The sequence below is a fragment of the Eublepharis macularius genome, chromosome 12 (assembly GCF_028583425.1).
Source record: "Eublepharis macularius isolate TG4126 chromosome 12, MPM_Emac_v1.0, whole genome shotgun sequence".
Classification (NCBI taxonomy): domain Eukaryota; kingdom Metazoa; phylum Chordata; class Lepidosauria; order Squamata; family Eublepharidae; genus Eublepharis; species Eublepharis macularius.
Window position 1 is genome coordinate 51,713,958 of NC_072801.1, and position 23,447 is coordinate 51,737,404.

Here is a 23,447-nt window from a genome sequence, read left to right on the forward strand (position 1 = left end):
GAAGGGGGTTGAGACAGGAAGCAAGAAGAACTGTAGGAGAGATTAAGTTATTTTTGGTTCCCAGCAAGAACCATTCTCAAGAGGACATTCTCAAGAGGCTGTGAAAACGAAAGTAGACATCGCAGCAGGGACCTGTCAGATAAGCAGCCCTCAGCCTGACAGGCCCCAAAATACTCTCAGAGGTTTAGCACATAATACAGAGCATAGAGAGCACTCATGGCAGATATGTAGACAGACATATATGACATTTAGGCTGCACTCAGGTCACCTCTCTTGCCCTGACTCAATATTTCTCTCAGAACTGCTTAAACATACACAGGCCAAAATCAGGTGCACAGCAGGCAGCAATGCCCCCCCCCCATTCACCCAGCTGGGATCAGGAGCAGAGTAGGTGACAATTGCCAGCCCGCTGCCTTCACCCAGCTGGGATCAGGTGCAGAGCTGGTGGCAATGCTCACCCACCCTTGACCCAGCTGGGATTAAGGGTGGATCAGGGGGCAATATGTACCCTTTGCCTTCACCCAGCTGGGATCAGGAGTAGAGGTGGGCATGATCCAAAAAAAAATACCGATCAGGCTGATCGTGGATCAACGCCGGCGAAGATCTCGAATTAACGATCCATGCTGGTCATCTCCCATTTCTGATCCATGGATCGTGGATCGTAGATCGTGGAGGCAAAAGTGAAGGGGCACCCCGCTGTTCCCAGCGATACAGGAACGGTGGCTGATGCCAGCGGCATCTGTGTTTGTGTTTGGCTGTCTGTGTTTGGCTGTCAGAGCTGCCTATCAGGGTTTGCAGGGATGAAATTGGAGTGCCCATGGCTACAGAACACCCCTCCCCCCTCCCTTCCTTGGGTGTTTTCTCCCAGCTGGTGACTGCTTTGCTGCTCCATGGTTAGAAGGAAGCCCTGCTGATCAAGGCAAGCTAGGCTTCCATTCGGGTTTCCAGGGCGACAGAAGGAGGGTAAACACAGCTCAGGCATTCCCCTGGCTCCATTGCCAGGGGAATAGATTGCTGGCGCCTGAGTGTCTGGCTTCCCGATCCGAGCACGATCGCCCCGATCAAGCCCTGATCCAGCCCCGCCCCCTGACCACTGGATCATTGGCCATGCCCAAGCACAATCCGCCGGGGCGCGGTCGCCATTATCGTGGGGTTTTTTCGATTGTAATGTGGATTGTGCCCATCTCTAATCAGGAGTGGAGTAGGTGGCAATGTCCACTCACCCCCCGCCATCACCCAGCTAGGATCAGGAGCAGAGTAGGTGGCAATGCCCACCTGCCCTTCACCTGGCTGGGATCAGAAGGGGAACAGGTGGCAACATCCATGCCCTGCATTCACCCAGCTGGGATCAGGCGTGGAGCAGGAGGCAATGCCCACCCCCCGTTCAACCTGCCAGAATCAGACACGGAGCAGACAGTAATGCCCCCCCCCCTTCACCCAGCTGGAATTAAGCACAAATTAAGAGGCAACACCCATCCCTTCTTCACCTAGCTGAGATCAGATGCAGAGCATGCTGCATGCAGCAAGGCCTGCCCAGTCACCTGGCCATGATCAGGAGTGGAGCAGGTGGCAATACCCACCCCTGTCTTTATCCAGCCAGGATCAGTGATGGAGGAGGAAGGAATGCCCACCTGCCTACTCTCCCCTTTCTTGAGCCCATTGTATTTTTTTCCCACAATGGGCTTTGTTCTAGTAATTTTATAATATGACAGAACAGCCTATGCTCACAAACTCTCTCCTCCTCTCATCTTTACATGAGCTGAACAGCTCCCACCTACTCTCCAGGTTCCACCCTTCTTCCAGTTACTATTCCAGTTACTAGTTGCCAGAGAGCTTCTCCCTCCTGATTATTATTGCAAAGGGGGAGGGAGAGCCAAGAATGGGAGAACCTGACAAGGAAGAAGAGGAGAGAAAGAGAAGGGTGTAAAGGTCTGGTTGGACTGCAACTCACTTTCAGAGAATTTGCAACCCACTTTTGGGTTACAACCCACAAGTCTGGAAACACTGAGCTAGTCAACACGATGACATAAAGGAAAAGACGTCAACCCCATTTCTTCCTTATGTACTGTACTGGAACTGTAGGAAACATTTCATATCACTTTATTGCATCCAAGTCCAAACTCTGTGAGGCCAAACAAGGCTGCCAAGAGCCACTACAAGTTCCCAAATAAAGATTCCCTTGGTTTCTTCATACTGCTCACACCCCATGGAAACAAATCACATGTCTTATCTGGTCCCATGGGCACCCCTTAGTCCCCTTTTTGTCCTTAGTCTCTGCTCTCTATAGTATGATGCCAAATATTCTATTACTAATTCATTTCTCTGTCTTGTATCAACTTTAAAATGTCCTTGTAGCAGACTTTTTGGCAACATCTAGATAATTTATATCATTCCACATCTCATATTTAACACAGCCAACAATAAATCTTGGAATCTAAGCTGGGTTGCTACTTGGATGGGGGACCACCAAGGAAGACACTGAAGAGGAAGACAATGGCAAATCATCTCTTTTTTTCACTTGCTTTGAAAGCGCCTTGCTGGGGTTGTCATAAGTTAGTTGTGACTTGATGGCAGATACCTGCCAACCAACCAATCAACCAACCAATCAACCAACCAATCTACCTACCTACCTCAAATAACTTTCCCTCCACTATCACCTATAAAATAAGAGATATTATCATTGAAAGTTGCTCCAAATCAGTGGTAAAAACTGAAGACATAAAAACAGTACACTAATGTCCAGGACTGGCCCTTCCACTCACCTTGGACTCCCCGCAGCCCACCCCTGTAGACCTAGACAACACCCATGTGGAGGCCCGGCACGGCCAGACTCATGACTGGGTCAATAGAGCCCTCCAGAGTGAGGGCTGGGATGATAGAGCTCCCTACCTCGGTGCAGCAAGAGCAACTCCTAGGGCAACAGAGCCCTCCAGCCCCAACATGGCCAGGACACCAGGCCCAACAGCCACCAGCGGAGGTACACTGGGGAGAGCTAGGACTTCTCTTGAGGTTTCCTTAAATGTTTTTTCCTGTCTCCAGCTGTGGACATGCAGAGGCAACAATGCTTTCTACAGAGGAGTTTCCTTTGGGCCTCTTTGAACTCTTTGTTTTTCACACTATAGGTGATAGGGTTGACTATGGGGGTGATTACAATGTACAGCAACTAGAAGAGTTTATTAAGAACTGGAGACTATTTCACTGAGGGAACTGCATAAACACTATCAAGAGTGCCATAGAAAAGTGAGAACAATTAGGTGAGAGGAACATGTGGAGAAAACTTTCTGCTTCTGCATAGCTGATGGGATTCTAAGAATTGTAGAAAGGATATTGGCATATGAAGCCAGAGTGAGTAGAAATAGTGCCATTGTCACTAAGGATGTCAATGTGAATGTGGTAATCTCTGCCACATGGGAGTCACCACAGGTGAACTTTACTATAGGGCTTAAGACAGAAAAAATGGTCAATTTCATTTGTGGCACAGAATGGTAACCTGATGTCAGCACCATAGTGGCTATAGGAGTCAGATATCCACTGATCCAGGTACCAACTGTCATTTGAAGGCAGACTTTGATATTCATGATGGCTGTGTAGTGAAGTAGATTGCAGATGACTATATATCGGCCATAGTGTCAGGTCTTGCCAGGTATTCTCCTCTCCCCCGCCCCAAGCACTTCACTGTATCACTTAGGTGTATGAGTTAAAGTCACTTTATTAAAGAAGAATACCAGAATCAAGATGGTCAGACAGGATTGGCTGAAGTGACTCATGGTAGCAAAGCAAGGTTAATTATAGGACAAAGTCCATGCCCCCCAGTGGGAAAAAGTCTGTTAGGATTTTGGCATGCTGAGCTAGGGAGTCAGGGAAGAGGAGAGGAGAGAAAGGATGAGCTCTGCTCAGTCTCTTAGGAGGTTGGTGCAGTCTCTGCTGGAACTTCAAGGTCACATTCTCAGGCCTGCCAGGAAATTGTACCAAAAACACGTCAAGATAAGCAGCTAGCAACCAGTCAGCAAAACAGGTTCCCTCTGCATGTTCTCACAGGTATACTTCACACTGCAGCAAGGAATCCATAGCACATGACAGAAATTCTGAAGGCGTATCTGACACATAGAACATCATAGCTAAGAGGTTGCACTCAATGACTGCCTTGGAGCCAAAGAAATAAAAATGGATGTGGGCAATGCATCTAGAGAAGGGGATGGCTTCATGCTTGGTAAGAAAGTTCATAGGTGCAATGGAAGTTGTGTACCAGATCTTCAAGGAAGAGAAATTTCCCAGGAAGAAATACATAGGGGACAAAGGCTTCTGTTCACTGATAAGCTATCGAGATGAGGATACTGCCAGACTATGGAGATTCCCAAAACCCAGGAGAATAAATTCTGAGATGGTGATTTGATCATTGTCTGCTATAATGATCAACTGGAATGCGAATGAATTTAAAAGTCAAATAGAGACAGATTAAACACATTTGAAATTTGGATAACAAACAATAATATACTTCTATAAAATTTCTATAATCCTGCAGCAAGGTCAATAGATTGGCAACTATCTGGCAAAGCAATAGAGGTTGGTAGAACATGGGGAGGAGAGTCTAGAAGTGATGTCACTAGTTTGCATAATGCTCTAGGAATTGCCCCAAATTCTATATAAAAATACTTAGAGATTGTGAAGGGAATTCAGTGGGGAATAATGCCAGAGTCCACCCACCATTAGTTCCAGGGCAATTGATCTCAGTAGTCTGAAGATCAGATTTAACTGTGAAGAGAAATCAATATACCTTTTGTAACAAGCCATTACAGTTGTTTTTAAGTTAATACCAGTTATACTAAGTTTGCCTGAGTCAGACAGAATTACTCAGAACTCCTCTGGCAGGAGGATAGGAAGCTTTAGAAAGGTACTGGCTAGACATGGGCACGATCCAAAAAAAAAATACCGATCAAGCTAATCGTGGATCTGCACTGGTGATGACCCCAGATCTCCGATTCACTCTGATTAAGTCCCATTTCCCATCTGGAATCGGGGAGGCCAAAGCAGAGGGGTGCCTCCCCACACACACTTAGAGCAGAGGGGGAGGGAAAGTTTTTAACTCAGCGATGAGCCGCCTCCCCTCAAGGAGGGGACGTTTCCACACACACACACACTTAGAGCAGAGGGGGGCAGTTTTTAACCCGGCGACGAGCCGCCTCCCCTCAGGGAGGGGATGTTTTCTCACACACACACACACACGCACACACTTAGAGCAGAGGGGGGAAAGTTTTTAACCCGTCCCTGCCTTCAAATAGAGAGAGAGAGACCAGTCAACAAGTTTCAGCCAGCTTTTAAAAAAAAAACAGGGATAGAATCCTCCCCACCCGATTTTAAAAGCAAGCAGGCAGTCTTCCAAAATGCACTGAATGAACTCAGTCAGGAGGAGAGATCTCTTCTCAGTGTTGTTAACTCTTTCAACGCACTGAATGAACTCAGGAGAGGAGCGCAAAACAGCTTCAGCTGATAGCTGCGCTCAAAGCGGCTCTCTTGTTTTCTCTCTGTCTCTTAAGTCTTAACCCCTTCCTCTTCAAATCACTTTGCTTATATTTTTCTCAGGGAGCCACCTTTTCACTCACAACTGTTTACTTTTCCTCGCTAGGGGAAATATTATCAAGTTTCAAACAGAGCTCAGGCATTCCCCTGCCTCCATTGCCAGGGGAATAGATTGTTGGTGCCTGAATGTCTAGCTTCCCAATCCTACTACGATCACCCCGTCCAGCCCTGATCAAGCCCCCTCCCAACCACTGGATCGTTTGCCGTGGAAGACAACGATCCACCAGGTCCCGATTGTATGAACGCCATTATCGTGTTTTTTTTTCTTTTATCGTAATTCAGATCATGCCCATCTCTAGTACTGGCTGCCTCTGAACAACTACAGATTGAAATTCTGAAATTTTGCAGAATGCCCTTCCTGCCCCTTCTCTTTGCAAAACAGAATTGATTAGCAACTCACTCCACATTCATAAAAAGAGAGGGGAAAATTGATTGTTGTTGTGGGTTTTCCGGGCTGTATTGCTGTGGTTTTCCGGGCTGTATTGTAGTTCCTGACGTTTTGCCAGCAGCTGTGGCTGGCATCGTCAGAGGTATAGCACCAAAAGACAGAGATCTCTCAGTGTCACAGTGTCACTGAGAGATCTCTGTCTTTTGGTGCTACACCTCTGAAGATGCCAGCCACAGCTGCTGGCAAAACGTCAGGAACTACAATGCCAAGACCACGGCAATACAGCCCAGAAAACCCACAACAACCTTCGTTCTCCGGCCGTAAAAGCCTTTGACAATACATCAAAAATTGATTGTTGACTTTCAGGGCGAAATTGGATGAAGAAGAAGTAAGGAAAAGAATAATTAACAGCCTTAATATATGTTTGTTTTTTAAGATACCAGTGCCGCTTTGGGAGCTGCATCTGATATTTAGAGGCTATAGCTCTTTTTAGAATCCTCTCCAGGCAGCACTGTTCTCTGCACAAAACATACCTCCTTGTTCCCAGACAGCTTTCGTTTTACTTTCTCATGAGAAGTCTCCCTTATCTCTTTCTCCCTTTATCAAAAACCTCCCATAGCTCTCCCTAAGGGACAAAACACTTTTCTCTCACAAACTCTACCAGTGGGCTAAGTTTATAGGGTTACAATTGTTTATAATTTTGCCAGCTGTAATGTTCTGCATCTAAATACTTTGGATTTTATTTCTGCTTAATAGGGTTTTTTTTAAAAAAAAAATACTTCTTACTGTTGATTTAAATGCATTCTTCTGTGGAAAAACGGAGGAGGGCTGGATAGATGAATGGAGTCTGCTCTGATTGACCAGCAGGAAGCAGAGTGAACGATAGTGTTTAGAGTGCTGAGGGGAAGTTTTTCAGTCACTTTTGTATATAAATCTGCCCTCCCCCCTCCAAAATATTCGAATGCATGTGCACATGTGATCTAGGTCATAGGTATTGCAAAACACACCAAATTCTGTGACACAGAGATCTCTGTCTTTTGGTGCTACACCTCTGAAGATTTGCAAAATAAAGGAAACTCCACGGGGGTTATAGTCAGTACTATATACAGTACACCATGTAAACTCTCAAAAAATAATTTAATCACTGTTTAGCATTTACAAATAACCAAAGTTACAACGTTCAATGTGTATTTACACTGTTTCACTATCACAATATTCAGAACAACATTCAAAGTATCCAGAATAAACCTGCAAAGTAAATTAACCAGTGTCCCAGTGACGTATCTTCTTAAAGGTCGCACAAGAACCAATGTCCTCTTTGTAGTCAGTTGAAATGTGATGTCACAATGAAATGACTGCGGGGATAAATTGTCCCTCCAAACTTGTTCCAACGCAAGCTACTTGTCCTAAACGGAAAAAAGAAAGAGACACGCCCAATCTGGGGCCGGCTGAAGCTCAGATTTCATCAATGCCTCATCAGGAGCATCAGTCTCCGTGGTGTTCTATTCTTACAGCATGCGTTTTAAACATCTGTAAACACAAATACCTTCATGTAGCCAAACCTCCTACTCACATTCCATGACTTCAGTATGAAAATTAACTTACTCACTCATGTGTGCACTTCTTAGTACTCCCAATCGCGGTGAACTTCCCACTGGTAATGTGCGGCGGCCGTATCTTCTCAGGTGGGCCCCGTGTAAATCCAACCCAATGCTCTTAAAGACCACCCACTCAGCTCACACCCTAAACTTTAAAGTAACCGCCGCTTCCTGCTGCTAAACAGAAACTAAAGAAAGCAATTCAACACCAGCTCATTGTTTAACCCTTGAGGTTTCCTCTGAAGATGCCAGCCACAGCTGCTGGCGAAATGTCAGGAACTACAATGCCAAGACCACGGCAATACAGCCCGGAAAACCCACAACAACCAACACCAAATTCTATTGCTACAAAGTAATTTTTTGACAAAACATTATTCTATCCTAGAATATATTACTTTGGGTAGGGAAAATACTCCAAATACAATCTGTGTACGTTTCCATAGAATTTTCAATGTTTTTTATTCACAATTCTAATTCTTTTGTCAATACATTAAATCACTGTTTATTCATCTGTCTGACTCTGTCTCAAATATACAGAAAAGTCTATGCAGAGGTTTACAGCATTTCTTTGCTATCAGATCATGTAATACATTTGCTGCTTCATCTCCAGTGCAATACATTTTTCAAAGCCTCGATAACTTCCTTGTTTCTTAGTGTGTAGACAAAAGGATTCAGCAATGGGGTCAAAACAGTGTTTAGGATATTCACTATTTTGGTCGTTTCTAAAGATACCTTCCTTGAAGGTTTGAGATAAAGAAAGATGGTGGAGCCATACCAAATCACCACCACCACCAGATGAGAGGAGCATGTAGAAAAGGCCTTATGCTTTCCTTTGGAGGAAGGAATATGCAGAATGGCAGAGATAATATACATGTAAGTAAGAAGGATTATCACACATGAGCCTAAGAAGATGAAGACAGAGAAAACAAAAACTGTCATATTGACACTGTAGGTGTCAGTGCAAGAGAGAACTATCCAGGAATCAATATTGCAGTAGAAGTGATTAATCACATTCGGCCCACAGAAGTGCAGCTTTGTGATCAGGAAGGCAACTATAGCAACAGAAAGGAATCCACAAAGCCAAGAGCCAAGAGCCAGCTTGCCAGACAGGCTAATGCCCATGATGGTATGGTAGTGCAGTGGTTGACATATGGCCAAATATCGGTCAAAAGCCATGACAGATAGTAGGAAATATTCTGTGCTTCCAAAGGAAAAAACAAAATACAATTGCAGAAGGCAGCCAGTGAAAGAGATGCTCCTGCTTCTCCCCAGAACGATGGCAAGGGTCTTGGGGATGATGGCTGCTGTGTACCATATCTCCAGGAAGGAGAGATTGCAAAGGAAGAAGTACATGGGGGAGTGGAGATGACAGTTTGTAATCACTAGGATGATGATGGACAGATTTCCAAACACTGTTAGGATATATGTGATAAGCAAGACTATAAAGATGCACATTTGTAAATACTGAGGACCAGGGAAGCCGAGAAGGATAAATTCCATCACCCTTGTTTCATTTTGTCTCCCTTGATTGAGCTCTTTCATTTTTTATCTGCTAGAACAGAATGCTGAATTAACACATTGAAAATTTTACCAGGGATTTAAAATTATCCCCCCCCCCTTTTTTTTTATAAGGAAGGAAATCACCATTTTCCCTTTCAGGACTTGGAGTAAAGCCATCTGTATTATCTATTATACCTGTGTGCTCATGTATACATGTCTATTGTCTATTATACATGTGTGTATAGACTCAAGATATGCTAAATAAATCCAATACAATAAAATATAAAATTAAATTGGTTAATTAAGAGGAAGCCAGAGGTTTATCTATGGACTTCCTAAATCTCTTGTTGTTTACAGTGGACTTCCTAAAAAAACACTCAAAGGGATTGCTAGAGACTGGGCAATCTCTTCCTGGCTCTATATTTAGCAGCACAGCGATGCCTCAAATTTTCTTGCCTGCTGAGAAAACTTGGGTCAAGCAATGTGGTCCATCAGTACTCTCCCTTCACACTAATCAATATAATTTTTGACTTTCTACCCATGTACCTCTTCCAAAATGTTACCTGAAGCACATTATATTTCCATCTTTCGGCCTCCCTTACCCACAACTAGAGATGAGAAAGCCTTTAGGTATGATTATATTTCATGAAATAGTGTGTATAACTACTTACCGACAATGCTGAATGCTACCTGTCAGAAATACATGGTAACCACTTAGGAACCAAATAAACCTCCTGTCTTTGTCATGTACCAGGGCCTAGAAATAAAAGGGACAGAATGGCAGGTGGTTAATTACCAAGCAGGCCACAGTACGGTATGTAGGGCTTTGTTCAGGCTGCTGAGTTGCCATTAAGTTAGACTGAAAGTAAAATTTCAGTCATTATTTAAAAAAAAAGGTATTCTGCATTTGCTAACATTTATGTGTAAGGAATCTGACAATATCTGCGAAAAGCATTCTGAAGGTGACACTGTGCCCATAAGTAAAATCAACAACAGCCTGTTCCACAAACATTCTCTGTGGTGAATCCTACCTTGTGAAACAGCATGCCTGAGGAGGTCAGGAACACGCAAAACAGAAGTGTTCTGGAGGACATTTTTATAGAAGGATTAGAACTGTAGTAGAATGGAACAGCTCAAGAGGTTGTTGTTATAATGATCACGACTGTCGTTTATTGCAGTGTTTATTTTATGTGTCTTCTTCCTTGTACTACATTTTCATCTGCTTTTGGAACTCACTTCCTGAATTATGGTATGTCATTCTTTGAACAGGTGTGTGTGTATTTGTTTGTTTGCATTCTTCTCCAGTGCTAAATCAAAAAGAGTCCAGTAGCACCTTTAAGACTAACCAATTTTATTATAGCATAAGCTTTCGAGAATCAAGTTCGCTTCATCAGATGCCTGATCAAAACTCCAGTGCTGTAATCCTTACACTACTATATTGCTTATTGAAAGTCTTAGCTGTCTGATTTAATTGTTTTTAAGTTTGTATAGTCTGGGGAGGGGCTTTGGCTCAGTGGAAGAGCCTCTTTTTTGCATGAGAAGAACCCAGGCTGGATCTCTGGTATCTCCAGTTAAAAGGATCAGATAGTAGATAATGCGAAAGATCTCTGCCTGAGTCCCTGGAGAGTGCTGCCATTCTGAGTAGATATTCACAGTACTAACCCAGATGGGCTGATTTAGTATGTTTTATGTATGTTTTATGTGAGTCTTGGCAAGAAAGTGAGTTACTCTTAATGAAAAGAACTGAAACATTTCCAAGTTTGCATTCAGAGAGCAAGAATAGTCACTTACCAATTGCTTGTGCCTTCTTGCCTTGAATCAATCTACTAACGTGAAGCCTCACCACCTGAACTTGCTTGGTTTACCATGTAGCTATCTAGCCATCCTGTCACATATTGCTTACATGCACATTTTGACTCTCTGGGATGGCTCAACTCAGCTTTTTCACTAAATCTTATCCAATCCCTCTCTCCCACATGACTTTTGTCCATGCAGGTCCCAGCTTGGCCTTTTGGAGAGGCCAAGGGGTCTCCTTCCCTGACTGGATAGCTACATGATCAAATCTAATACATTCAGTTTTTTCTAAGTAATAATCTCTCTACACATTACGAAGTACCTAGGGACGAGCGTGAGCTTCATTTCATGTGTCCCCCCCCTTCAACTTTCCATGCACTCGCTCACACAGTCACACTTCAATTTGCTCCCCCAGAGTAAATCCATGCATTCAATATTCCTTCTCCCTCATCTGCTAAAAATATCCCAGTTTCCCTCACCTCCCACATCCATTCATTTAAATGCAGATTTTGATAGTTTATCACACCTTAAAGAAATGCAAATTGGCAAGTCAAAGAAGCCCATAGTTCTGTTTCTCTCAGTGAAAACAGAGTTGAACTGGTGCTCTGCACTCCCTTTGTGTGATTGCAAGGGAGCTCCCATGAAAGCAGCATGCACTTGTGCTAAGCAAGAACAGCCTGCACATGAATTGAGGAACATACATAAAACACTTCTCTTGAGTGTCCCCAGGTAATTCGCAATTTGTAGAGAGACAATCAATAAAATACAACCAAAACAAACAGTAAACTTGAGAATTCCTCTCTCAAGGATTGATTAAAGAAGAGAATTTCCCTCTCAAGCAATGATTACACACGCTCAATGATTGCCCCCCCCCATCAAAATGAAGAGGCAGTTGGGAACTAAAGGGCCACTTTATTAAAATTACAACAACATTCTGCATTGGATGTGAGCCATCCATTGAATGGCTGGGATCTGGTCTGGCCAGGTAAAGTGGTCCCCCCTCTTAAAGCTTCACCAGTTGACCGTAAAGCTGGGGGAGGACAGGCTTGCCCAGGGGTTCCCCACCAGACAGTCTATCCTCATAACTGGGCCATCAAGCAGCCAGCTGCTCCTGACAGACCCTAATTCCCCACCAGTGGGAATATGCCAAAGGTACTCATCAGCTTGCTCATTTCCCCCAATTTCTAACCTGACACTGCAAAGGCCAAGCCTCTGCTTAGGACTAGAGATGGGCACGAACAGAAATACAAAAAAAAAAAAAAGCTACGAACGGCCCGTTCTGCTGTTTGCGAACAAGAGGTTCGTGAGGCCCCATTCCAAATGAACATGTGTTCGATGTATTGTCGAAGGCTTTCACGGCCGGAGAACGATGGTTGTTGTGGGTTTTCCGGGCTGTATTGCCGTGGTCTTGGCATTGTAGTTCCTGACGTTTCGCCAGCAGCTGTGGCTGGCATCTTCAGAGGTGTAGCACCAAAAGACAGAGATCTCTCAGTGTCACAGTGTGGAAAAGATGTAGGTATTTTGTATCTACTCAGGAGGGGTGGGGTTGAGCTGAGTCATCCTGTAAGAGTTTCCCAGGGTGTGGAATGCTAATGGCGGGAGGCTTCACTGTATCCTGAGGAGGTTCTTTTGCATATGGATTGGTACTTGATGTGCTAATCTTCTCTGCAGGGCTATTGTCGGGGATAGAATGTTTTGTTAGCCTGGTGTTTTTCAGAACTGGAAACCATGCTCTGTTCATTCTTAAGGTTTCTTCTTTCCTATTGAAGTTTTGCTTATGCTTGTGAATTTCAATGGCTTCCCTGTGCAGTCTGACAAAGTAGTTGGAAGTGTTGTCCAGTATTTTGGTGTCCTGGAATAAGATACTGTGCCCTGTTTGCGTTAGGCTATGTTCAGCCACTGCTGATTTTTCAGGTTGTCCAAGTTTGCAGTGTCTTTCATGTTCTTTTATTCTTGTCTGGATGCTATGCTTTGTGGTCCCGATGTAAACTTAGCAGTACCTTTCCTGCTGCCTGCTCAGGTCAGGTTTCTGGGAGTGGTGCGGTAGGGTTCTACACAACCTCAGGTTCCAGGGCTGCTGCCAGGCTCTGGGGCCAAGCTATTCTTTATTATTATTACCTGTCCTGCTGCCTGCTCAGATCAGGTTTCTTGACCAAACTTGGATGATGGCTGGAAGAGAGCCTTCTGAACACTCCTTGAAAATATGGGCTCTCTAAGTCCGAAGGGGGCCATTCTGACCCCAATGAACATCCTACCATGATCATGTTCATGAACAGGTAATGTTCGTTGCTGTTCGTGAATCACTGTTCATGGATGGCAACGAACAACGAACATCATGTTCATTTTTTTCCTGTTCGTGCCCATCTCTACTTATGACTTTACACCCCTCAGGTGGCTTAAAGCCAACCTGAGCCCTTGTCGCATATCATTCTGGAAAATGTCATTCCCCTTCAGCAATAAGTTAACTCCATCCCTTCGGTAAAGTTCTGCAAGTTCGGTCCTGATTTGCAGATGGGGCAGATAAATTCCCAAGCCATCTATTCATGTTTTGAAGAGGGCTCTGTTGGCCCTTTGCCTAGCCCTCTTAATCGCCTTTGCATCCAATGCTTCCCACAACACACAATGTGGAAGCATTTCAGACCAGAAAATCAAGATGCTGGGCCAGTGCTTGCCTATCTCCTGCAAGTCTACCCATGACAAGAAATAAAAAATATATTCACTTCAAAATATTACAGTATTGAACAATTATACACCCAAAATGTGCTTCTCGGGAGAGTTCTGCTCACGCAATAAAAATATTTTAAAAATTGTGAATAGAATTCTTCAGGAGACCATCAAAATGGATATAGGGCTATGTACTGCCATCTAGTACCTATTGTACCAGAGTCAGGCTGTCAGCTGTATTGAAGTGAAAGACTTTGGAAGGGGCCCAAAATACCTGAAAGCCTAGGGGCCTGGCCGTGACCCTGTGTGGTACACAACAATAGCTATCCCTAAGTCATTTTCTCTCTATCTTGGTAAGAGCAGAAGCTGGCTGCATTCTGTAGATGGACTTTGTTTTTGCTTTTAGATGCACAGAGGATTTCTTGCTGTTTGTCATGGCTTATGACCAATACTTGGCCATCTGTTTTCCTCTGCACTACAGCACCATCATGGACATTAGCCTCTCTGCCAAGCTAGCAATAATCTCTTGGCTGTGTAGATTCCTTGCTTATTGCCACACCAGCATTTTTGTTCTCAAGATTGTCCTTCTGTGGACCCAATGTGATTAATCATTTCATATGCAATATTGATACCTGGATAGTTCTCTCTTGCACTGACACATACGTAATCAAGATGGCAGCCTTTGTCATATCACTCATTGTCATCCTGGGATCTTGTGCAATAACGCTTCTTTCTTACATATATATCATATCCACCGTATTGCGCATTCCATCCTGGAAAGGACAGCAAAAGGCTTTTTCAACGTGCTCTTCCCATCTTGCCATTGTGATTATCTGGTATGGGTCTACCATCTTTCTGTTTGTCAAGCCTTCCAAACGGACATCTTTGGAAATGACCAAAATAGTCAGCATCCTGAACAATATTGTGACTCCACTGCTGAATCCTTTCATCTACACATTAAGAAATAGGGAAGTGAAGGAAGCTTTGAAAAATTCCTTGCACTGGTGGATGAAGAATCTGGCCCTCCCAGCCAGTGGCTACAGCCACTTAGGCTGGGGGCCACAGTTTGCCTTTTTGGAGGAAGACTTACAAGGCTTCTCCGCCCCCAGTGTCTCAGTTGCACCTCATGCTCAGGTTGTGGCAGGACATGTTGTCCTGGTCTCATGGCAAGCGAGGCTGTGGTTGAGAGCATGTTGCTCCCGGCGGCGATCATTCCTGAGGCAGCGGCTGAGGCAAGGAGTGGTGGTGGGCTCTCCAGCTCTGCTCTTCTGAGGGCGCCGCACCTTTGGACCGCTGCTGCTTGGCTTGGGCTGCTGTTGCTGTTGCAGAAGCCTGCCCGAGCTGCGTTTTTGCTGCACGGCAGTTTTGCCCACCATTTCTGCTCTCCACACCATTCCACGTGGCTGCTTCCAAAAAACGGAGGGGCACATCGAAGGCTAGGATCCTCATAGGAAGGCGTAAGGTGTCCGTATTGAAGCTGCAGCAGGTAGTGGGCCTCCTTAGTTTTGTGTGCATTGTATATGACACAATGGGTACCCTTAGGCTCTCCCAGCATAGGACACGGATTACTGCAGGAATGAGGGAGGACCTTATGGTTTGGCACCGGTTCTTGGGTGCTTTCAACAGGGTGCTTTCAAGATTTGTTGTTGGAGGCAGAGATACAGGTTTCCTCTGACACATCTGGTTCTACCTGATTTGGAGTCTATTTCAGGGGGCATTGGTGTGCTGCTCGGTGGCCTGATGATTGGTTGGAGGCTGGCCTTGGGAGAGACCTGACGTTCCTAGAGTTTTCCCCAATCTTAGTGGCAGTTTACTTGTGGGGGAGGGGGAGCTAGCTAACCACTAAGTTGATGTTAGCTTAGTAATATAACCTTTTCACACAATATACTCATAATTCATAATCCCTTACTCTATAACCAACATTTCTTACTTTATTGAGCGACACTTATTTTTGCCACCTGCCACATGTGGTTTTCCACAATTTTAAACTTAGGCATGACACAAGCTCTCACAGTCATTATGTATATTTCAGTAAAGTATAAAATATTCAGGATGAAATCTCTGTCTGATTTCTTTCCAGGTTTTTCCTTCTCTCACGGCAAGAGAAAATATCTTTGGGAATTCGGCTATGTTTATGGATTTGGAATAAAAAGAACATCTGTTATACTACAAATGGATCAAACCCAAGTAATAAGCACATGTGGGTATGATCCATCCTCCTCCCCATGCAGGCAGTTGCACACAAGGAAGCTGAAAAGAGGAATGAGCCATCCTCTTCTCAGGGCACTGATGAGCACTTTCACTGTCACACAAATCCCGTTCATACAATTTTATATCTCTCTCATCAAGCTTGTTCTTTTGCAAGGTTTTAGCACTGGGCACGGGCACATTAGTAACATAATAAAAATGTAAATTCACTGGAGTAATTGAATTCTCACATGGATTCACATACAAGACATAGGGAGAACCAACATCTTACATGATAAAAAAAGGACAGGAATCTGGACATAGTTCCATTTTGTGACGTGGTTTCTCAGTGAAACATTAGATACAAAAACCATCTTCATGTAAAACTTGGTTCTGCCTATGTCAATATAATTACTACAAACACTGCCACAGCTTTCAGGTATTTGGAATAGAGCCTGGAATTACCCAACTATATAATCTTGGCCTATCATAAATATAAACTCAGAGCAGAACCACAAGTGACAAAAGGCACAGATTGGACACTTGTCAGCTTCCCTCAAGTTTTGATGGGAAATGTAGGCAGTTTGGTGGAATGTTGGACAAGTGACAGTTGAAAAGTCCATTGGACAGCAGTCAGAGAGCGAAGCTGCGAGACCAGGATGCCTACATTTCCCATCAAAACTTGAGGGAAACAGGCAAGTGTCCAATCTGTGCCTTTTGTCACTTGTGGTTCTGCTCTCAGTAGAACCTTGAAGACCTTGGTTTTATGTTGATTATTTTTGGCAGTTTCTTTGACCTTCAAAGGAACTTTGCCATTCCATTAGATAACATTTATTATATACCAGATTATCTGATTTCTTTTAAAAAAATAAAAAACATATTATTAACAATAAGAGAGGATTCATGTAAAGAGATTTGCATTGATATTCTGTAAAATCTCCAGAATAATGAACCGTTTTGGATCCAATATGAAAGGGGGCAAGAAGGAGAATAAGTGAGTCTTATGCTGACAGCATGCTATGATCACACAAAGATGTTGATTTAAATACATTTCAGGATGTGAGAATGGGATTTACAATGAACATATTTATATTTTAAATTGAAATTTTCATACCCATTCCATTGACCATAAGAAAAGCAAGCAGAGGTACATAAGAGGTACATCTTTATTTTAAAACTAGCTTGATGCCTGATTTAACTACTTTAAATCCAGTAATAATATTTATGGGCGTGTAATGTTGTTTTGGTTGTTGGGGGGCGGGCGGTGTTGAGTTGGTTTTGTAGCATAATAGCATAGTACCCAAGCATCACAAAACTGTTTGAATAAAGTGAAGCATGCTGATGACTAAAACTGATTAAGTGAATTTCAAAATGTAACATTTATCGAAGAGATTTTTAAAAAAGAAAAGATTGTAGTGTAATAAATAAAGTGAAAAATACGTACAACCTTTTTTTTTCTACTGAAGGACCTCTTTGTAGACCTCATTGGTGGCTTTCCCCTCAGGATCACCAGGCTGCTGGGTGAGCTCACTCTGGAGCAGGCCACATAGAACTGCCCATGTGAGAAGCAGTCCTCCCTCAAGTCAATTCCTGCCACCTTCAGTATCTGCCCCTGGGACTTGTTGATTGTCACAGCAAAACAGACCTTGAGGGGGAACTGCAATCTCTTGAACTTGAAGCAGTTATCTGATGGTATGAATGGTATGCATGGTATGTCCACCAACTCCCCCCCCCCCCCGAGCACTGCTGATAAACAATTTGGCCTCAATGACGTTTCTGTGGAGGGCTTTCACTAGTTGTCCGGTGCCATTGCAGAGTTTGGTTGAGCTGCGGTTCTGGAGCAGCATCACTGGAGCCTCCACTTTGAGGAGAAGTTTGTGGGCTGGGAAGCTAGGAGGGTTGAGCATATTGAGGAACTCCACAGGGTAGTGGACCACATCATCCATTTGCACCAGAGTCCACAGATCTGTACTCCATTTCTGCCCCTTTGAGGGAGTTAAATTGTGTTTCATTAATGATGGCAGTTTTGTTGTTCTTGAGGGTCAGAATGGCACGCTTGCACAACCCGTCCATGGACTACTCCCTGATAGTGGCAATATCAGGGTATATCATGTCTGATAGGTCTGCTAGAGTCATCACTACTGTGCTCAGGCCTGCAGGGATGGTCACCTTTCCCTTGGATGCGAGACTTGCTGGTACTTGACCACTGCTGCTCAGTGCACCACAGGAGTATGATGTGCATATTTCTTTGCCGCATATCTAAGTTGCTTCCTTCTTTTAGCATCGGTATACCTTGCACAACATCTGCCAGGCAGGTTCTTGGGGGCAGTAAGAGATGATGGCTGCAAGAGGTGTGAGGTGGAGTTGGACTGAGGGAGGGGTGGTGTGGTTGGCACTTCGATAAGTCTATGTGCGAGGTTCACATTGAAATGGCTCCTAAAAATGTCATTCACCATCTCCCCATGAACATTTAAAAACTCAGTTGCCATACTGACTTTTATATAAAATCCCTTTTCAGGAGTCTTGTACTGCCTTTCTTCAACTGTCTCCAGTTTCCCTTACCTGATTTTTACCTCAGAACACAGTTCTACAGCTGACCCATCAGCCAGCTAGCCATACAGGAAAGTCAGGCCCCACAGGGAGATTGACAACCTTAGAGGAGAGGTGTATTTTTACTTCAAGACACTTTCAATGACTGGGAGTCATTGAGTGTGTCCTGAGGTTCTGCATGTGTCCTGCATAGTGTTTAGAATATTGGGACAGAGACCAATCAAGGCTGCATATGCAAATGATCTCAGGGAAGAGTGGCAGTTGGGGGGGAGGGGGGAGGAGAGGACCCTTCCAGGCACACAGAGAAGCTGTATCCTTAAGGAAAAACACATTTCACCCCCTTTTATCCCCTTAAGGGGTGAATTTCTTAAAATCCCTTCTTAGTGAGCCCCTATGTCACAAAAGGAACGTTCTCCCCAAATTTCAGGTTTCTAGGTCCAGGGGTTTGGTCTGGGCGTTGATGAGTCAGTCAGGACACTTGTCTTTATATATATAGATTGCATTGCAGCTGTATTGGCTAAGTGTGAGGCTGGTGCCTTGGGCTATGAACATACATACACACAACATTTTGGGTGAAACAAGCCAAAGCTTTATTAATTACAGCCATTGGAGTACTGGTGAGACATAGGGTGCGGATCCAAAGCATCAAATAGCTTGCCTGATGTTCAAAGGCACACCTTCACCAGCCTACCTGCTGGGCACCATGGGATGGCAGAATGTGTAGCAGGGATCCAGGCATCACCTTGATAGTACCATGTTACCCAGAGTGAAACTTGCAATGGTCATCCTTGGTGCCTACTTTTCTTCTCCCATCATATACTTTAAGGGACCCTGAAAAGGTGGGTGATCTGTGCAGCTGGTGCAACTCACTCCAGTGAATCTAGCCCAATGCCCTGAAATTGCCAAGTTGTGACAGGCATCCCCAGCTAAAGTGGGCACCCAGGGAGGAAGAACATACATCAACCCCGCAACAATGCAATGGCAGCAAGGAACCAAAGACTATTGGGATGAACCAGGCCCCTCCCCTCTTCACACATCTGGCCTCATTGGAGGTATCAGCAGAGCACAAGAAGTGAATTGTCTCCTCATTCTGGTCCACACCAGCTTCCACTGCCTCTAGTGTAGTCAGGCAGCCCTTCACCCCCAGCCTTACTTCCTAGCTGTAATGTTGCTTCACAGGTGAGTCAGCAAGCCCCCTTACCATTTGAAAAGATCAAACAGAAAAATAAGGGCACAAGTAATGACTCTAACAAACAACTTTAAAAAGTATGAGCTGTCCCCTCCTAGTCTAAATAAAGGACATGTCGGGTTAGAGCCAACCAGTTTTCTGCTGGTGAAAAAGAGGAGACCAAAAATTTTGATTCTTTAACCACCAAAAAGGCTATCTGTTGATCACGGGACCTATAAGGACAAAAGCCATGAGGCCCAGCTAATAAGAATCAAAAAACTAAATGGATCCTACTCGTAATGTGTTTTGTGCTATATAATCTGTCATGGCTATGGTTGAATTGAAATTAACATACAGTACAGCAACATAAATGATAAAAAACCCAAACCCTTGCCAGCAAAGTATTTGAATTGTATGTAACATATTCATGTTGCTTTCCCATATAAATTCAAGGTAAGCCTTCATTCCTCTCTCTCTGTGTCATTCCAGAATTATAGAAGAAAAAGTTCTACTGACAATGAAAAATCTCTTCTGGAGCAGAGCCAATACTATTTGTTTTAGATAGTTCAGTCTCTATCAACTGTTGTATCAGGATCTTTTAAGCATAAACAATAAAATGTCATGGAACTAGAGGTATTCCTCATTCACTTACTATTCACCAATATAACATTTCTATTTAACAGCTTTCTCAATGCATTTTGGACTTCTTTGTTCCTCAGGCTGTATATTATAGGATTGAGCATTGGTGTCCCTACTATATAAAGCACTGAGAAAACTTTCCTTAAGTTTGGCCATTGAGTTGTTGTAGGTCCAGCATATACTACCATTAACGTTCCGTAAAACACAGTAACCACAGTCAGATGTGAGGAGCAGGTGGCAAAAGCTTTTTGTTTGCCTTTAGCTGATGGGATCTTCAGAATTGAGGATATAATTTTATAATATGACAGGACAGTAAGAAAGAATGGAGAAAAGGACACTAGGGAGGCAATAATGAAAGCAGGGATCCTCACTTTTTGTGTGTCTCCACAGGAAAGTTTAACTATGGGAGCCAAATCACAGAAGAAATGATCAATTTCATTCGATGCACAGAAGGGCAACATGGAAACCATTGGCATGGTGACAACCAAAGACAGAAACCCAGAAACCCATGACCCTATCACAAACAGAATGCACACCTTGAAGTCCATGCTGCGTGCATAATGCAATGGGCGGCATATGGCCATGTAACGATCATAAGACATAGCTGCTAGGAGGAAACATTCAGCAACTGCCAGTGAACCAAAGACATAAAACTGAAGAAGGCACACTGAGAAAGAAATAGCCTCATGACCAGTCAAAAAGGTTTTTAGCATCTTTGGGACCACACTGGTGGTGTACCATAATTCCAAGAAGGAGAGGTTTCCTAGGAAGAAGTACATGGGGTTATGAAGGCTATGATCAATCATTGTGATCACTATGATCATGAGATTTCCCACTATTGTAATGATATAGACTGTAAGAAATATCATAAAAGTGGGGATCCTTAGGCCATGAAGGTTACCAAAGCCCAGGAGGATGAATTCTGTGACAGCAGTTTGATTTGGACACCTAGGTATGTTCCCACCTGAAAAACATAAATTGAGGGAAGGGAGAAGCAAAACAGAAAATAAAATCAATATTGTCATTCTGAAGTATGATTTTCCTATTCACATGAACACAAGAAGTTCAATGGAATATAAAACCAAATTAAATGTCCAATAATCTGAACACATAAGAAGTACCTCAACAATACATTGGAAACCCTTTCCTGTTCATATTGGCTGAGATACCCACTATAGATTTGACCTTTGCATTATTGTCTCCAAATACATTTTGCATTATCCCACATGGATAGATGGCAGTCACCCATGCCTGGGGGTGGGTGGTGGGTGAAGCAGAGGTGCATTTAAGGATGCCAGTAATGTGATTTGTTTTCATATATTTATTTATTTAAAAAAACCGTATATTAGAATTTGATTCAGGTACTTTACAAAATAAAACATTAAACAGTGAAATCCTAAACATGAATTTAGACTGGAGTAACTTGGCTTCGGATTTCACTGAACCCTGCCCCCCATCAAATTATAAAACTAATTAACAGTTGATAAACTATTACAAATCTTTCCAGCATTGCATAAATGCACCCCTAGTGACCTCAGAGTCTGAAGTGATTGTTTCTGCACCTTCTTAACTATGCTCAAGATTATAATCTAGTTATTTGTTCCATAGAACTATCAAGAACTGAACCAGTTATTATATGTACAGTTGAACCCATTCATGAGCATTTTTTAATTTGCAAAATTGAAACAAAGCCTGTGTTTAAAGTCAAAATCAAAAAGAGTCCAGATTTTGCTACTACAGACTAACACGGCTAACTCCTCTGGATCTGTGTTTAATGTGTATAGTTATCACATATAACTAATGAATCAGATGTTAGCTTTAGTATACTGAGTCATACATAGAGTTCTCAATCAAATTCCAGCCTCAGAGACTACCAGTTGTAGCCAATGACCACAGGCTCCAGAAAGGAGTTTCTGTCCCTGCTGTCTCCCAAAGATGCCTGTTCAATGGGATCCAAATGAGCATCACAGTGCATGTAGGGATGCTATGTATTCAGAAATGTATTCACATGTGCATCTGATACACATCTAAAAGACTGTTCATCCACATGGAGTCCTCATGCTATAATATAATATTTCCTGCTCCTAAGTGCCTAAAAGCTGTATAAAACGAAAGGGCTGGGTCCATACCATGGGATTTAGGTGACTGTATGTTCATGCAACTTTCCCTTCAGCTTGCAGAGGAAGTCCTTTTGGGGCTTGGATCCAAACCATGGGTTAGATTTCAAACCGCTCATCCGTTCAAACAAATGTTGGAAGGGAAAGAAGGAGAAACATAAATCCTATTTTACCTTGGAAAACACTGCCTCTGAAATGCATTTCTATGCTTTGTCTTCTGTTATATATCTGTCACAGAGGTTTCAGAAGTCTTTTCCTGATTTTCATTTGGAAATAACAGAAAATGGCCTTGATATGATTTGATTGAATAAGAAAAAAATCATACATGCTGGAGGAAAGTTGAGAAGTGATGTGAGCCACTAGCAAACCCATAAATAAGGTGTATGTTTCACTAATTATTACCAAATAAGTATATTTAATAAGGGCACTTTGACTTAATTGCATCAGCAACAGGGATCAGTTTGCATCACATTCCATTCCATTTGGGAATATTTACTAATAAACCGTGCTAAAGCTCTGGTGGCTGGAGCGGGGAGGAGGACATGGTACACGTTTACTATTTCCATTTATCAGCCTGTCCTGTGATTCCCAACCTTTCTGTATGGTGACCCACAAGTCCAAATTACCTTTGTATATTGACCTGTTCTGGTTTGGACAAAGAGATTTAGAAAGAGCTGTTGTGGGGGGGGGGGGGGTCATGAGTTTGAGGAGATATATGAAGACGGCATTCTGGTCTTGCAGCTGTAATGGAGAGCCAAGCTGTAAAACCAGGATGCCTACATTTCCCATCAAAACTTGAGGGAAGCTGACAAGTGTCCAACCTGTGTAAGGCGTCACTTGTAGCTTGGCTCTCAGCCTTCCATCCTTCTGAGGTCGATAAGACTGAGGAAGGCAATGGCAAACCACCTCGTTAAAAGTCTCCCAAGAAAAAGTTGTGATGCGACATCCCCCATGGGTCAGTAATGACTCGGTGCTTGCACAGGGGACTACCTTTACCTTTACCTAACCAAGGAGAGAAGGAGATTTACAACATAACTAAATTCTGTTACTAAAATTCTTATATCTTAACCTTTATCAGTTTAGCTCATTTTTAAATGTAGTGCCTGGTTAAGTTATAAACTAATTTTAGATCTGTTATTTGTATAAGTTACTATAAATTGCAAATTAACTGCAAGTATTTGTATAAGCTTTTCTATGCACTTCCCATTGCCAAATCTTATCTATTTCTAAATAAATTACTTTTTTTAAAAGAGTTGGTACCATTA

At 43.2% G+C, this 23,447-nt stretch overlaps 2 protein-coding genes and 2 pseudogenes across 2 annotated transcripts; 1 reads left to right on the forward strand and 3 right to left on the reverse strand.

Moving 5' to 3' along the window:
* Positions 1-2,992: 2,992 nt before the first annotated feature.
* Positions 2,993-4,287, reverse strand: LOC129339277 (olfactory receptor 11L1-like; annotated as a pseudogene).
* A 30-nt stretch (positions 4,288-4,317) lies between these two features.
* On the reverse strand, positions 4,318-9,105 carry LOC129339278 (olfactory receptor 6F1-like). The gene is made up of 3 exons (XM_054993868.1): positions 8,171-9,105; positions 6,306-6,402; positions 4,318-4,416 (listed from the first exon to the last, which is right to left on the reverse strand). The coding sequence occupies exons 1-3, from the start codon at positions 9,103-9,105 to the stop codon at positions 4,318-4,320; spliced, it is 1,131 nt and encodes a 376-aa protein (XP_054849843.1).
* Positions 9,106-13,831: 4,726 nt separating this feature from the next.
* Positions 13,832-14,793, forward strand: LOC129339279 (olfactory receptor 287-like; annotated as a pseudogene).
* A 5,277-nt stretch (positions 14,794-20,070) lies between these two features.
* LOC129339280 (olfactory receptor 6B1-like) lies at positions 20,071-22,383 on the reverse strand. Its single transcript, XM_054993869.1, has 2 exons — positions 22,356-22,383; positions 20,071-21,029 (listed from the first exon to the last, which is right to left on the reverse strand). Exons 1-2 carry the CDS (start codon positions 22,381-22,383, stop codon positions 20,071-20,073), a joined length of 987 nt encoding a protein of 328 aa, XP_054849844.1.
* Positions 22,384-23,447: the final 1,064 nt, after the last annotated feature.

Excerpts from the sequence above, each read along its gene's own strand:
- LOC129339278 (XM_054993868.1), bottom strand. The coding sequence starts at position 9,105 with ATGAAAGAGCTCAATCAAGGGAGACAAAATGAAACAAGGGTGATGGAA. Across the intron at positions 6,403-8,170 it reads TTGAAAAATGTATTGCACTG|TCTTAAAAAACAAACATATA; the intron begins GAGATGAAGCAG and ends GCGGCACTGGTA. Across the intron at positions 4,417-6,305 it reads GTCAACAATCAATTTTTGAT|TTGATCATTATAGCAGACAA; the intron begins GTATTGTCAAAG and ends TTCGCATTCCAG.
- LOC129339280 (XM_054993869.1), bottom strand. The coding sequence starts at position 22,383 with ATGCATTTCAGAGGCAGTGTTTTCCAAG. Across the intron at positions 21,030-22,355 it reads CAGAGGCAGTGTTTTCCAAG|GTGGGAACATACCTAGGTGT; the intron begins GTAAAATAGGAT and ends TATGTTTTTCAG.